The sequence below is a fragment of the Podarcis liolepis genome (genome assembly GCF_965112155.1).
Source record: "Podarcis liolepis genome assembly, chromosome: 5".
NCBI classification, from domain to species: Eukaryota; Metazoa; Chordata; class Lepidosauria; order Squamata; family Lacertidae; genus Podarcis; species Podarcis liolepis.
In genome coordinates this window covers 8,935,993-8,951,181 of record NC_139556.1, presented here as the reverse complement: position 1 = coordinate 8,951,181, position 15,189 = coordinate 8,935,993, and the positions used below count along the sequence as shown (strand labels likewise).

Below are 15,189 nucleotides of genomic sequence, written 5' to 3'. Positions count from 1 at the left end.
ATCACCCAACCAGGGAGGGAGTGAATAATGCAAAGGTACAAATTATGATGTTGCCAAACAGTTACCCTAGCTGGACTCCTGTGTTGTTTGACAACCCTGCAGAGGAGCAGCTGGAAATTTTGCGTGCCACATCAGCATAAAATCTAGAGTGACCACACCAGCATAGGGTGACCTGATTTCAGATAGAAATTAGCTGGATAGGACTGCATGCAGACTCTATGGCTGTGTACACAATATAACGTTCAAGCACATTTTAAGGAATATTCTTTCCCTCAAAGAATTCTGGGCACTGTAGTTTGAGGCTTGCTGGGAATTATGACTGTGCATTTTAAACTACGGTGCTCAGAAGGGTTGGCCCACCCACGGGGCAAGGTGACTCATAGAGTCCTGTGCCCAGTTCTGAGCACCACAATTTAAGTATGTTGACAAACTGGAATGTGTGCAGAGGAGTGCAACTAGGGTGATCAAGGGTCTAGGAGCTAGAAGTTATAAGAAAAACTGCTCCCTTTCCCTTATAGGGTATTCTGGAGCCCATATAGAGTCCTTAAGTAGGTTCGCTATCGGTAGGAGAAAACACAGGTCAACCAGAGTATATTGAGAACAGTGGCGTAGCGTGGGTTGTCAGCACCCGGGGCAAGGCAAGTAATTTGCGCCCCCTAACCCGTGGATTTTAGCACTCGAGTGCGAGCGCCCCCCCCCCGATGTTGCGCCCGGCCCCCCCTGCACCCCCCACGCTACGCCACTTATTGAGAAGCAAAGTGGCTAGTAAGCCTGATCTTTATTTAAGGAACTGTTGCAACAGGGTCCCCACTCACCACACAGAGGAGAGAGAAGAACCCTGAACAATGGTGCGCAAGCCCTTGTATAGACGTTTGAAGTTGCCCACCCTGTAGCCCAAGACCACCCCTCAATACATCATACATACATCACAGAAGCAGGCGGTTTACAGCAGAAATCCTGCACGCCAGGATTCCTGATAATGGTCACTGATTGCATTACCTGGGCAGTCTGGCCATTCTTTTGTTATGGTTAATACTGTAGTTCCTGAATCCAGGTCACAGGCTCACCCTATTCATACACAAATACGCCCTTAAGACAGGATTTGCAAGGAAAAAAAGCAATGGGAAGGCTTTCCCCATTTGCCTCCCTTACTGCAGAGGAATATTTGAGGTCATTGGGAGAGTCAAAATGGCTTCAGGATCGCTTTCCCATACTATTTCAGACACATGGTTCATTTATTTAGATATGCGTGCATTTATGAATATTCTGTATTTGAGACCTTAAAATTCTTATAACAAAGCCAAGATTAATGAGGAATAGTTGAAGGATCTGGGTATACTTAGGGCTGTGGCATGGAGGAGGGAGCAAGCTTGCTTACTGCTGCTCCAGACAAGGTAGGACCCGAACCAATGCATTCAAGTTACAAGAAAGGAGTTTCCAACTATATATCAGGAAGGCCTTTCTGACAGGAAGAGCTGTTTGAACAGACGTCCCTCGGGAGGTGGCGGATGCTCTCCAAGCAGAGATTGGATGGCCATCTGTCATGGACGCTTTAGTTGAGATTTCTGCATTGCAGAGGGTTGGACTAGATGACCCTTGGAACTCCTTCCAATTCTATGATTCTACGTTTCTAAGGCTGAAATCAACGAAATCAGGGTCTCCTCTCCTGGCTTCAGTTTCAGCGAGGACCAGCTGCTGCGAAACCGCCTCTGCGTTGTTTCCTATGGGCGGCGGGAGGAGAAGGAACCGGGAAGTTCTACCTCCGGCCCGCCGAGAGCAGCTCTGCCCGTTCTTGCCTCTACGTGCGCGCGGGGAGGCGGGCCGGCGGCCTGCGGGCGCGCTTGCGTCACAGCTCCGTGCGTGGCGGGGAGCGCAGGGATTGGTGACGCACGGATGGCAGGGACGTGCCCCGCTGGCTATATGAGCTCAGTGGCAGCGCCGCCTCGGCCTTTCTCCGCCTCGCTCCTTGCTCTCGCCGGGAGTCGCCGCCCAGCCGCTCCGCTCCCCGAGGCCGCCCGCTCGACCCACCGCCGCCCGACGACGCCTCAGCCATGATCATCTACCGCGACTGCATCAGCCGTAAGCGAATCTCCCTCAGCGCCGTCGAGGTCGGGCCCCCCGCGGAGCCCCCACAGCGGCGCCCTACTGCGCTTGCGCCGCTCCGCGGCCCGGGCTAGGCACCTCGCGCGCCCTCCCGCTGCACTGCGCCTGCGCGGCCCAGAAGAGAGGGGGAAGGGAGACTGGTTCGCGGGGGGGGGGCCGAGCGAAGACTGGCGCCCCCGGCATTCTATTCACTGCGCATGCGTCTTTTTGCCGCGGCTACCGCGCTTGCGTGAGCGGGGCTGCCGAAGGGGCCGTGGGGCTGGAGGCCTTTGGCGGCGCTTCCGGCGTGTTCCCTCTTGGCTTCCGGCGCAGTCTTCCCGAGGCCTTTTCCCGTTCCGGGAGGCGGCGGCGCCGCATCTACCTCTGGGGCCTGGCAAGGCCTGGACCGGAAGGGCGGGAGGGAGGGAAAGAGGGGCGACCCCTGAGAGGAGGGTGGGGTTTGCGGGAGGGAGAATGACCGGCCGACCATGGGGAGCCCCCCTCACGCGCTTTCCTCCTTCCTCCGCCCGCAGAAGACGAGATGTTCTCGGACATCTACAAGGTCAAAGAAGTGGCCAGCGGACTCTGCCTGGAAGTGGAAGGGAAGGTAGGCTTTGTTTGGAAATCTACTCGTTTTATGTAGGTGGGGTGGGGTTCGAACCCTGGTCTCTCCCAGGCCCCTCCCTATATTATAGTATAGCTCAAATGTGCTTTGGTACCATGAGGCCGTTCTTTTAGCAGTTGCTACCCTTCACAGGCACTCGATCAACTTCTGTAATTGGGGGTGGGATTTGGCACCATGTGAGGCAAACTGGGAAATTTCAGCCTCTTCTATGAACTCATAAAGTAACCAAAGCTCACAATTACTGTGCAACGACCATGTTTTGGTCTGCACAGTTGCAGTGGGAGAGATCCATGCTTTAGCCTTTCGTAATCTATGCATCACCATGCCAATATGGGTCACCTTTATAACAGAGATGTCACAGTGACTTGAGAGGGGCTAGGTTGCAAGATAAACTCTGACACATCCATTAAGCCTCCATAGTGGTAATGACGACATCCAGACTGAGTAATTTGAGGCGTGGTGTTAATTTTGATGGGAAGAAGTAAAAAGTAGCAGGTTTAGAGTGTGTGTGTGTGTGTTTCGAAAACCTTGAAAATTAGAGTTTTAATCATAAAGACTTCCAATCTAAGATTCTCTGGGCAGTTTATTCTCCCTTTGGTGACAAATTCCACTTGGATAGCTTTGCTCATAGCTGAACAAGTTTCAGGACTTAAAACTCTGCTTTTAAGCTTTGAGTAGATTAATGAACAGGAGCAGATCATTTTACAATTAGATTTTGCTTTTCAGTCGTGGTATTTTTCTTCAATGAATGGTTTAGATGGTGAGCAGGAAAGAAGGTGAAATAGATGATGCTTTAATTGGTGGAAATGCGTCGGCTGAAGGTCCAGATGGTGAAGGGGCAGAGGCTACCGTTGTCACCGGTGTTGACATTGTCATGAACCACCACCTTCAGGAAACAAGCTTCACTAAAGAGTCTTACAAGAAGTACATCAAGGACTACATGAAAGCGTAAGTTATCCTGCTGTCTGTCATTTCAAGGCTAGAAGACAGTTACGATGAGGGTTATATAGCAAACACTTTTGGAAGATGTCCATAAGGTTGCAGCACTGTCTTCTGATGGAGATGGGCTGCTGGGATCCAGTTGTGGGGATGATTACAATGGTGCTCTTATTCTGAAAGATCTATAATTTAAAGCCATAACCACCTGCATACAAATTTTGCTAAGATACTGCTTCTTTCCACATATCCTGTTACAGTATTGGATATCTGAAGGGTGTCCTCTTAAATATACTAAGTTTGGTACATTATGTTTAAGTCATCAAGGTCAAAAGGAAAATGCTACTAGTGAGAACCCTAAATCTTAAGGTTAATTTGAGGCCGCATTTCTGATATGGTAACAAATGCACATAGTGATTGCATTGCTGATGTAAGCATACCTCAGCCTTTCCTCATAAGGGTTGGCTTCCAGACCTGTGATCATCTTGGTTGCCATCCTCTGCACACATTCCAGCTTGTCAATATCCTTCTTAAATTGTGGTGCCCAGAACTGGACATACGACTCCATGTGTGGTTTGACTATGGCAGAATAGAGTGGTATACCTTCCCTTGATCTGGACACTATGCTGCATCATACTGTTGGGCCCCGGATCTTTTTCACATGTAAGCTGGGTGTCCCCCATCTTAAACTTGTGCACCTGGTTCTTCCTGCCTAAGTGCAGAATCTTACATTTGTCCCTGTTGAAATTCATTTTGTTACTTTGCGCCCAATTCTCCAATCTATAAAGGTCATTTTGAATCCCAATTCTGTCTTCTGTGGCATTAGCTACCCCTCCCGATTTGGTATCATCTACAAATTTGATGTGGATCGCCTCAATTCCATCATCGAAGTCATTTATAAAGATGTTGAACAACAGTGGGCCCAGAATAGAACTCTGTCACCCCACGTCACTTTTTCCTAGGATGACTAGGAACTATTCATAGGTTTTTGAGTTCTGTTAGTCAACCAGCTACACATTTTACCAGCTTCTCCACAAGAATGTCATGGGGAACTTTGTCAAAAGTATTACTGAAATCAAGATACACTATGTCCATAGCATTCCCCAGATCCACCAAGCTTGTGTATGCTTCTTATAAAGCCACACAAGTTTATTTAGGTGCCTCCCACTTTTCTTTCTGGAATTGTCTGCATTTGTGCCTTCATTATTTCACCTTTAACAATCTCCCATCTTGGGCTCCCTTTTCTTGACTATTTTTGACCATGAGATCTCACTCGGTACTTCAGGCATAAGCAGACTGGGCCCTCCAGATGTTTTGGGACTACAGTGCCCATCACCCCTAGCTAAGAGGACCAGTGGTCAGGGATGATGGAGGGCCGAGTTTGCCTATGCCTGCAGTAGTTCCTTAAGCTTCCAGAAATCGGCCTTCTATGAAATCAGTCTATGACTGATTACACTCAGTTTTCCCTTTCCCTGTATCATGAAATCCAAGGCGACACGATCACTCTCTCTTAAAATTCCCAGTAAGGACCAGCTGGGATGCAAACAACTCAAAGAGAGGTGCAACCAAAAGATCCTGGTTATTGGCAGAACTGATCAGTGGCTGTGCTTTTTGCTGTAGCTTCATGGAGTTATTAAGGCTCTGTATTACAGATATGATGTAACAGTTGCTTTATATTTAGAGGCCAGATATCTGGGCCAGAGGCAACCCCTTCTTTCGATATAATATTGTCTATTCTGCTATTTTACTGTTGCCTCAATGGAAGCGCATACAGAAATATGCTGGCATATTTTACCATGTCAGTTTATGTGGCCTTGTGTAGAATGTAAATGTTCCCAAGAAATATAATTTAAAACTGGCAGATAAAGTAAAGCACTATCCATGCAGGGGAGCAGTAAAAAGCAATGCAGTGTTTTCCTTTCAGATTAGCTATTAGAAACTTTTGGGTACAATTCTCAAACTAGTTAAATTGCAGGTGTTAGAATTATTGTCGTTTTCCCCCTAGAATCAAAGCAAGACTTGAGGAAACAAAGCCAGAGAGAGTAAAGCCGTTCATGACTGGAGCAGCTGAACAAGTCAAACATATCCTTGCAAACTTCAAAAATTACCAGGTAAGTTCCAAAGCTTCCTCTTTTTTGTAACATATTTTCGGTACTTGCATACTGTGAAGTAGCTTTTGCTGCTTGTTTTAAGACTGGCATTTTGTGCCTGATGCTTGAGTCAAGGAAATGTGCATTGTTATGTGAGTGAATATTAGTGGTTTCTGAGAACTTAGTTGCATCAACAGATTTTTTTTTCTTCTGAAAGTTTTTTGTAGGCGAGAACATGAATCCAGATGGAATGGTGGCGTTGCTGGATTTCCGTGAGGATGGTATCACTCCTTATATGATTTTCTTTAAGGATGGATTAGAAATGGAGAAATGTGTAAGTATAAATTCCCGAGAAAACTTGCCAAGATCTTGTGCGGTTTTAAATTTTGCTTGCTGATAAATGGGGTGATTTGCTGCAGAAACGAAACCCTTTGTCCATCTAGTCCAGCATTTTCAACTAACCAGCCAGGTACATGAGGGAACAGCCGTTGTTCTCCCAGAAACTTGTGTTCTGTGGCAGACTGCCTCTGAACCTGGAGATTCCACTTACCTAATTGCATCTTAATAGCCATTGATATCTGCTTCAGGAGTTCACCTAATCCAGGGGTGCCCAAACATTTTTCAAAGAGGGCCAGATTTGATTAAGTGAACATGTGTGAGGGCCGACCAGCTTTTTTTAGGATTGAAGTTGTGGGTCTTTTTTTACAATTTTACCCCGAAGTTCTGGAGCTTCTTTAAGATTTTACCCCAGGACATATACTGCCATGGGGCCAGATTAGGCCCCCAAAATAGACTTTGGACATGCCTGAAAAGTCTTCTAAGCTTCTGGTAATCATAATATCTGGTGGGAGGAAATTTCATAGAGTGTTGTAAGTAGTAGCTTTTGTCTGCATACAGCTGATGAATTGTGTGGCCAAGCACTTGTGCTGTAAGAGGGAGAAAAAATAAATATGATTTCTCCACACCATTCACTCATCTCTGAAATCCTAACATCTTTCCTGCATTTTCCATGGGGAAAAAAGAAAAGCCCAAATGATACCGCCTTTTCTATCAACTTTCCTAGCCCTGTAGTATCCTTTTTGAGATTGTGCAACCAGAGGTTTGTACACCTTTGTGAATGAGGCTGCACCCTTAATTCTTAAGGGTAGGGTGATACTGGAAGTTCTGAAGTTCTGTATTTCAGAACTATCTACTCCAACTCAAAGGACACATCCTTTGTCACAGCCAGTTTACTCTCCCATCAGTTTGTATGAAGCTGGGATGGTTATTTGCCCTGAATGCAGTGTTTTTTAAGTCTTACTCTGAACTTAATTCTCCATTTTTTAATTTTTGCTTATTCATCTAGCTTGGAGATCCCTTTTCAACTTTTTTGCAGTTTGGGTTTTCAGTATCCCGAATAATTTGGTGTCTGCTACAAACTAGGCTACCTTGTTGCTTACTATTGATTCTCGGTTCGTGTGTGAACAAGTTCAATAGCCTCTTAGTTTAACTTTCTAGATTTCCCCAGAGTTCTATAAAAAAAACTTTCATTTCTCAGTTAACAATGCTGATAGAAGACAAACTATTGAGCTATTGACCAGTCTTCCATACAGCTTAGCATATACATTTTCTGCCCTTCTAGTGGGAGATTCTTTAGGGAAGATGGTGGCTGGACTCCCCAGCCAAAAAAGTGCTTGGGTTCGCTCTTCCGTTTTTAAGCTAGCTAGTCAGGAGTGTGGGGAAAGCGTAGGCCTCTCTTAAGTTGAGGCTCTCCTGCCAATGGCTTAAATAGAAGACCAAATCATTCAGGTAGACGGGTAAGAACAGAAAATGCAAACGGTGTGGATTGTTAGATTTTTTTTAAAAAAAAAATGCTGTTGCTAGATTTAAATCTCGGGAGGTATTTTAGCAGTCATGCTCATTAATTCCAGTAGGTCTACTCTGAGTAAAGCTTTGTTGACCACCGCACTTTGCTTAATATCAAACCAAAACATTTATTGGCTGTATTTTGACATGGCTGTTGAAGCCATTACCCCCGTTCCGTGAATACTAATCAAGACTGGTACCCTCTCAAACAGTGCCTTAGGGAAGGAGTTGAGATGCAAGTTCTGAATGTTAAGCATCTGCTGATAGGCTGGGAACAACTACTTTTGCTCTCTAGCTTGCATAAAGATGCAACAGCAATTTCCTTGCGCTTTCTGTGTGCCTGATAAACGTGGCAACTCAGATTGAATAAGGGAGAACATTTAAGAGAGTGAATATTTAATGATGACGTAAGGAATTGGTACAAGCATAGGCTAACTCTCATTAATTTCTTAACAGTAACAAGAGACCAACCCTTCTGGATCATCTATCATCATCATAATTGGCTGCTGTTCTTTATTCATCAACAAAACATCATGACTCCGCATTGTTTGAAAACTGGACTGATGCCATCTTGAGCTTAATTTGATTTATTTTGACCCTGAATTAATTGGAGTTGGAGGCATTGGTTTTTAAAAACTTGTCATGTAGGCTGTCTAAAATAAAGAAAAACTCATTTAAACCCAGCATAGCTAATGCCTCTTGGTTTAATGCATTCAGCAGGGTTCTTCAGCAAGCTTCTTGTAGCTCTTGTGCATTTGGATTTTTGACTTCAGTAGCATAGCCTGGGCCTAACGCATGTGTCAGACTGTCGTCCGATACTGGTGACCTAGAACTGGAAGATCAGCCGGCTACAACTGACTTGCTTCTAAACACCTGAAAATGATTAGTAGAGAAGAAGGCTTTCATTCTGAAATGGACCGAGTTTCTTGCTGTTCAACAAACCACAATAGCTAGCTGGAGGACAGAATTGGAAGACTGAATACAGACTGCTGATTAGAGTTCTGAACCAGTCAAGGAGAGATGGATTTCATCAGTTTATCATGGCAAATTATGACTAAGGCAGAAGCAATGGAACAGCAATCTTTGGTGGCAGAAACAAGCATTTTAGGCAGGGAGTCTGCACACAAGAGGCTGTAGTTCCAAGTAATTATAACTTAAAATGGAAAAGTAGTACTGGTTTAATCACAGGACACTAATAATCTTTGTGGTTTATCAAAGCCTAAATTGGTTAGTTGTGGTGGTAATGGCAACCTTAAGCACTAGTCCAAAGAATTAGTGTAGACAACATGTGCATCATACTGTTTTTGCTGATGTTTGCAAAGTCCTGAAGTATATTTTATGGGCTGTCCCAGGAGACATTTGCTTGACAGGCCATGATAAAGTAAATTGGTTCCCATAGGATGCAAAAATGAGAGCTCTGTGCCTTTTCCATCGTTCCACTTTCTGCTCCCGACATGACATTGTTCAAAGCATAATACGAAATGAACTTTGCACTTGGAGCAAGGTTAAAGAAGCGTGTCAAAGCCAAGCAAATGCAACATGGTTTTTAAATCAGGAGGGCTGCTATGATCTCAAAATGGCAAAAGCAACAAAATTTGCTACAAATTTATACTGGTAGTAGAAGCCATAAAGATAGTTGGTTTGCATCCTAGTAGACAAAAGAAAAGGAAGCTTCTTTGAGAGACTTGACGTGCTACAAATACTGGTTGCAGTAGTTTGGGAATCTCCCTGGTTGGCACTGTGAGCCTAGAGCAGTTTTGAATCCTTGTTTCCAAAAAGATCGGAAACCTGGCGTGTAGAGGAAGTAGCCAAGCAGCTAATTGACCGCTTGCTGTGCTGTGTATCAAGAGTGTATTAAGAAAGATACTTAGGCTGTGTATTCCTGAGACTTCTACATAGTCTTGCATGTGTGTGACGGTTTAGTAGTACAGTTTTGTTATCCTTTTTAGGTTTTTTCATTTTGGTTCCCCTTTGATGCTTCAATGCTTGTTCTGTCCCTCTTTCCCATCTAGCAGCTTCATCCTGTGAATGAAAAAAACAGTGTAACACCAGAATGCTTGCTGCTCAGAGCAAAATCATTGGTTTTTTTTGGGGGGGGGAATGGAAAAGGGGGTTGCAGATACTGTGTACAGCTTGTGGTCTATTTTTGTTGATGTATCACTGATACTACTTTTACATCGAAACAAAATTTGACCAATTATCTGCTGAAGCAAGCAGAGTTTTGTCAGGCAGTGTGGAGTGATTCATTCCCCCCTCCATCATGTTTAACTTGATTTTGAGAAACTGATCCCTAAAAGGGTGTCTGTTTTCCCCCAAAAAAATGAATTCCTCTGCAAGGAATTCAGTTACTGGCCCACTATGCTTTTGTTACTCTGCCCCTTACAGCTTCCTGTAACCTCAAAATCTGTTCTGGAAGGTTGAGGGGAGCTTCCAGGGCATTTGGGGGGGCGGGGGGGGGGAGAAGGCACTCGTTTTGTTCCATGAGTGAAGCTCCACTTCACTCCAGAGGATAGCTTGTAGCGGGTAGGAGCTGGAAAAGGTTTTCCACCATCAAAGTTTCTCTTACAGGCTGGTATAATCCCAAAATGAACAAAATTAGTGTATTAAAAGAGTGCCAAAGTATTGGTATATTTGACAGGCAAAACTTTGTAGTTATTTTTTTGTACCCCTGAATCTGAAACTTTCCTATATTGCCTATGCTAATGCAGTAGAGGGCCACATAGAACTAACTAGCTGTTCATCCTTTTAAAATATATATATATAAATTGCTACTATGATTACAAGAATGCCTTTCACACTACCTTGAAAAATTTCAGGAACCCATGCACTTTACTAATGACACATTCATGTCTCATAAGGCCCAAAGTACAAAATTTGCACATTTAGTGCACCCAGGATCAAACTTAACTGAATTTAGCTGTCTTTACATGTGAGAATTGGCTGTGAGAGGGAACTTTGCAATAGCACAAGTTTTTTGGGCTGTTACTTGAAGTATAATAATTTCTCCACAATGTTCTCCCCAAATCTCCGTGTTTCCCACACATGGCCTAAAATGAGCGGTGGTGCAGGTGGGAGTCACAGTTTGCTTCAATATGCACATTGCTGTGGAAAAGCTGGAAGCTGCTCATCTTGGAAGAGGAGTTTAGTATGGGCTTATTTCACTGTGGCATTGGCTGCACTAGCTTAGGGAAAGGATGGCAGATATGCCACATGTTTTCCAGAAATTTATACGGCCATCCTGTGGGCAACCCCCACCATATTGCAGGAAATGGCTTTCTCCCCCTTATTAACAAGTTTCAGGTAGTTCAAAATGTAAGTGGATGTTTAAATTCTTGTTCTGGGTTGTGTCATTATTTGCTTATTTCCAGCTGTGTTGAAAGATAACCTTGCTAGAGTGAAGCAAGGCCATCATTTAAAAAGCAGTGGCTGGTGCAACAAAAAAGCAAACTCTACTACCATACTAGTTTGTGGTATTTGTTGCAAATTACATCAATCTCTGCTCAGCCCTAGGTTTCAGAATACAGTGGTGCCTCGCAAGACAATTCTGTGATTCTCTTCGTCTAGCGGTTTTTTCTCTTGTGAAGCAAGCCCATTGACGGATTAGCGCTATTAGCGGCTTATCTGCTGATCGGATCAGCTGATAAGTGGCTTAGAAAAAGGGGGGAAGGGAAAAAAACCAGCAGGAACTCGCAAGACATTGTCGTCTTGCGAAGCAAGCCCATAGGAAATTCGTTTTGCGAAGCACCTCCAAAACGGAAAACTCTTTCGTCTAGCAAGTTTTCCGTCTTGCGGGGCACCACTGTAAAAGCTTTCCTGCTGACTGGTACTAAAGCAGTTCATGAGAAGGATTCAGCGGGGGGGGCGGAGCCGCTGCCTGTAGACTAAAGTTCGATCAGTAAATACAAAAAGAAAAGGAAGGTCACTCATGTCTGCCAGTAACTCATTTTTGTGTTAAGTCTACAGAATTTGGATGATCTACAAGAGAAGGGGGCAATATATTTGTCCTCTTAGCCCAAAGTCTGCTGCATTTGTGCACTGGATAGGTTAAATAAAAATTTCAACAGTTAAAATCATCCTGCTATCATATTCTGGCTACAAAACCAGAAGCACTTTTAGCTCTGATGGTAACGTGATTTACACAGAGTGTACCCAAAAACGCACAGCAAAAGTGCAGACGTTTTGCATGCAAGCAGAAATGACAGAATTAAACTAGATGCAGCAATGGCCTGCTAAAGTATTTTTGTTTTAGTTATTATATATCTATACCACTCTTCATCCAACACCTTTGGTTCATGTGAAAAAAGTTTGTTCTGAGGCCCATGGTGTGGGGGGTGGACAGAGACCACTATTACAGAAATCAACCTTTCATTGAAGCTACTCCAGACTCCACCTAAACAGTGACCTTAATCTCAGTATTTCAGATACAGCCTTGGCCAGGGTTCTCAATTTCCTTTTCCCTCTTCCCTTTTGCCATTTTTGCAGTTGATTCATATTTGTTATCCACATCTATGAGCCTCTGCACACACATTTTGCGTACTGCTTCAGTTGCCACCATCTTTATAGTTTTTTGCAGTACCCTAAACAATTCACTTCCCCAAGGTAGCAGATGCTCAAAGCAGCTTTGCTACAAAAGATATTCAAGGCAGCAGACCAAATTTCAAAAGTCTACATACACTAACAACTTTGATTGCAGGTAGAACAGTAGACTATGAAGATAAGCACAAGGTTTTTAAATCTGTCTCTCCAAAAGGCTGAGCCAAGATGGCACTGTGGGCATGTTTGTAACAGCACCTTGGTGTGCAAATACAACTGGTAATCAATTTTAGCTTAACAGCATGGCTAACTTCAGCTGATTTATGCGAACTAGGGTACTGTGACCCAGGATAAAGATTAAAAAGTGCATTGGTCTCTTGTCCCAGGTTACTGAAGAGGGCACATACGTGGCTTCTTGCCTTGCTCTCAGGCACTGTTACGAACAGGAGTCAGTTGCCCTCCAACTCTTCCTTCTATAGTTTCAATCTGCAGCTGCTCAAAGAAAAATAAATTAAGTGAAAAATCCCTCTGCTTATCTGCTCAGTCAGATCTTTTACCTCCTAAACTGGTTCTTAAGGAAGGTCTGATTGGCTCCTAATTTCTGTAAAAAGAACGTTTGCACTACTGAAAAAGTGCAGGAGTTTGAAGGTCCCACAGAACTTGAACAAATACATGAACTCAGGAACTGAGTAATGCTTAGCAGCACCTGCTTCTTCCTAATTTCTAGAATGGCTGGTCATGTAGAATACTGATCACCTGACCCTTGTGGCATAAAGCCACCATGAATGTTTTAAATATAAAAGCAGAAAGAGGAAGCATTTTGTGTTTGTACAAATTAGAAACTGCTTTTATTAATACAGAAACAAAATAATTTTAATACAAAGAAGTCATTGTTACTTACTGTATTTAAATGCTTTTGTGTTGTATTAATTTCCTCTTCCCATCATTTCAGGAGCTATTCAAACTATGTTCCACTTCTATTTCTTAATAAGGCATAATTCAAAGAGTTGGGCAGCAACCCATAATATGGTCAGGACCATACAGAATTTTAGTAATGAAATAAACACATCTCTGCAATAAATAATAAAAGTCCTTACTAACATCATTATATTTTTACAAAACGTAAAAAAATAAAAATGATAAAAGGCCAATTATTACAAAGAAACCTAATGCATGTTTATTCTTTAAATAATATGTTTGCAGAACCAAAATATGTTTCTTGCAGAATCTTTTTTTTAATGAAGCTAGACTTCTAAAAAATTATCAACACTTAGCATTTTAAGGGTGAACAGTTCAGCAACTCTTCCTGCTCCCACAATTGACAAATTTCTTGCTGGCTTAATGATTATGCTAATCGCTCTTATCTTCTCCTTGGTAATGCCTGTATTCTGGCTTAAGTTCCCATGTGTTTTTGTGTGTTCCCTTAACGTTGTAGATGCCTATTTCTCTTAAAATTTCTTTCAAGTAGCTCTGAAAAAAAGGAAAAGAAAATATTTAATTTGATATTAATATCAGGCTATTTTACATTAGTAATAAAGATGGTACTAAAACAAAATAGCCTAGGCCAGAAATTGCTGCTTAACAGTTTAATAATGGAATTTTCATCTGCACGCAGAATTACGCTCTGCTTACCTTCCATGTAAATCCTTTAATTGCAACAGTTTTGTTTAAGAGAATCATATGTTCATGGGAAGAACAGAACTGCAGAGCCACAAAAGATGAAGATTCTTAAACACAGGAAATATGCTCCGGAATGCAGACTAAGGTAATTCAGGTGTTGCAATGATAAGGCAACAGCTGTTCCACAGGGCTGTGTGTGTTTGCGACAAATGTCTTTTAACAGCCTGTGGGCTTTATCAGGTCCACCAGGCCTCTGAATTTGGCCCACAAGGCCATTTGGGGCAAACCACACCCACCTGCCAGTCACCTGAAGTTCATATGCAGTTAGCTACAGAGAGATGCTATCTCTTATCTAAGCACAACAGCAAAGAGGAAGGGGAGCCTCTGCCTGCTGCCTTTTTGCAAGCAGAGCTTAATCGCCAAGAGGGACGCGGGTGGCGCTGTGGGTTAAACCACAGAGCCTAGGACTTGCCGATCAGAAGGTCGGCAGTTCGAATCCCCGTGGCGGGGTGAGCTCCCGTTGCTCGGTCCCTGCTCCTGCCAACCTAGCAGTTCGAAAGCACGTCAAAGTGCAAGTAGATAAATAGGTACCGCTCCGGCGGGAAGGTGAACAGCGTTTCCGTGCGCTGCTCTGGTTCGCCAGAAACGGCTTAGTCATGCTGGCCACATGACCCAAAAGCTGTCTGTGAACAAACGCTGGCTCCCTCGGCCAATAAAGGGAGATGAGCACTGCAACCCCAGAGTTGGTCACGACTGGACCTAATGGTCAGGGGTAGCTTTACCTTTTATAATCCCCAAGAGCAGGCAGAGGTGCAACTCTGGCCTTAGTGCTGTGAAGGCTACAGCTCTGTGATGGGGCATCTGCAGAAGGTACCAAGTTCAGTCCCCAGCACTGCTAAGCAGGACTGGGGGAAATTCCTGCCTGAAATCCTCAAGAGGGGCTGCTGCTCATTGTTGCCATTCCCGAGCTAAATGGACCAGCATAAGGCAACTTTCTATCTCCCAGGTCCCTACCACTGCCTGCACAATGCAATTGCTCTGCCTACAGTTTGAAAGGAAACCGCAACATGGCGGACAGAAGCTTGTCAACCCTTCCTTCCTGCACCATTTTCCTGATCACCTCCTCCTCTGGGCAAAATGACGAGCTCATGATTCTAGACTTTCGATCAAAATTACAGTCATGGTGTCAGCAATGAGTTGTGAGTGCTAGCGAAGATAAGAGTCCAGGAAACCAGCCATATTTACAGGATTTATTGCTCCTTTGAAGCTATGTACAAGCAGTTCAAAAGTTCGACTCTTTCATGGCGGGTCAGTTGTCCCGACTGGCTTGCCTTTCAATTTCCCCCAGCATAGCCACCTTCTAAGCCCAGCCCCCCTCCTTCCTCTCTGACGAGAGTGGCTTCTCTCCAGAAGTACCGCCTCCCTCTCAGATTCATTACCTCCTGACAACTCTTCGTC

The 15,189-nt window shown here is 44.0% G+C and overlaps 2 protein-coding genes and 1 long non-coding RNA gene across 3 annotated transcripts in view; 1 reads left to right on the top strand and 2 right to left on the bottom strand.

The window, feature by feature from the left end:
- Positions 1 to 1,815: 1,815 nt before the first annotated feature.
- TPT1 (tumor protein, translationally-controlled 1) lies at positions 1,816 to 8,261 on the top strand. The gene is made up of 6 exons (XM_083503623.1): positions 1,816 to 2,079; positions 2,616 to 2,689; positions 3,465 to 3,655; positions 5,649 to 5,754; positions 5,951 to 6,067; positions 8,035 to 8,261. Exons 1-6 carry the CDS (start codon positions 2,052 to 2,054, stop codon positions 8,035 to 8,037), a joined length of 519 nt encoding a protein of 172 aa, XP_083359749.1. The 5' UTR covers positions 1,816 to 2,051; the 3' UTR covers positions 8,038 to 8,261.
- Positions 8,262 to 9,671: 1,410 nt separating this feature from the next.
- On the bottom strand, positions 9,672 to 11,110 carry LOC310707038. The gene is made up of 2 exons (XR_014526286.1): positions 10,348 to 11,110; positions 9,672 to 10,272 (listed from the first exon to the last, which is right to left on the bottom strand). It is a non-coding gene; the product is annotated as an uncharacterized lncRNA (long non-coding RNA).
- A 1,819-nt stretch (positions 11,111 to 12,929) lies between these two features.
- GTF2F2 (general transcription factor IIF subunit 2) overlaps positions 12,930 to 15,189 on the bottom strand; it is a 59,853-nt gene continuing 57,593 nt past the window's right edge. The window contains exon 9 of the mRNA XM_083503542.1: positions 12,930 to 13,581. Coding sequence (XP_083359668.1) covers positions 13,462 to 13,581 — 120 coding nt within the window. The 3' untranslated portion in view covers positions 12,930 to 13,461. The remainder of the gene's footprint in view (positions 13,582 to 15,189) is intronic.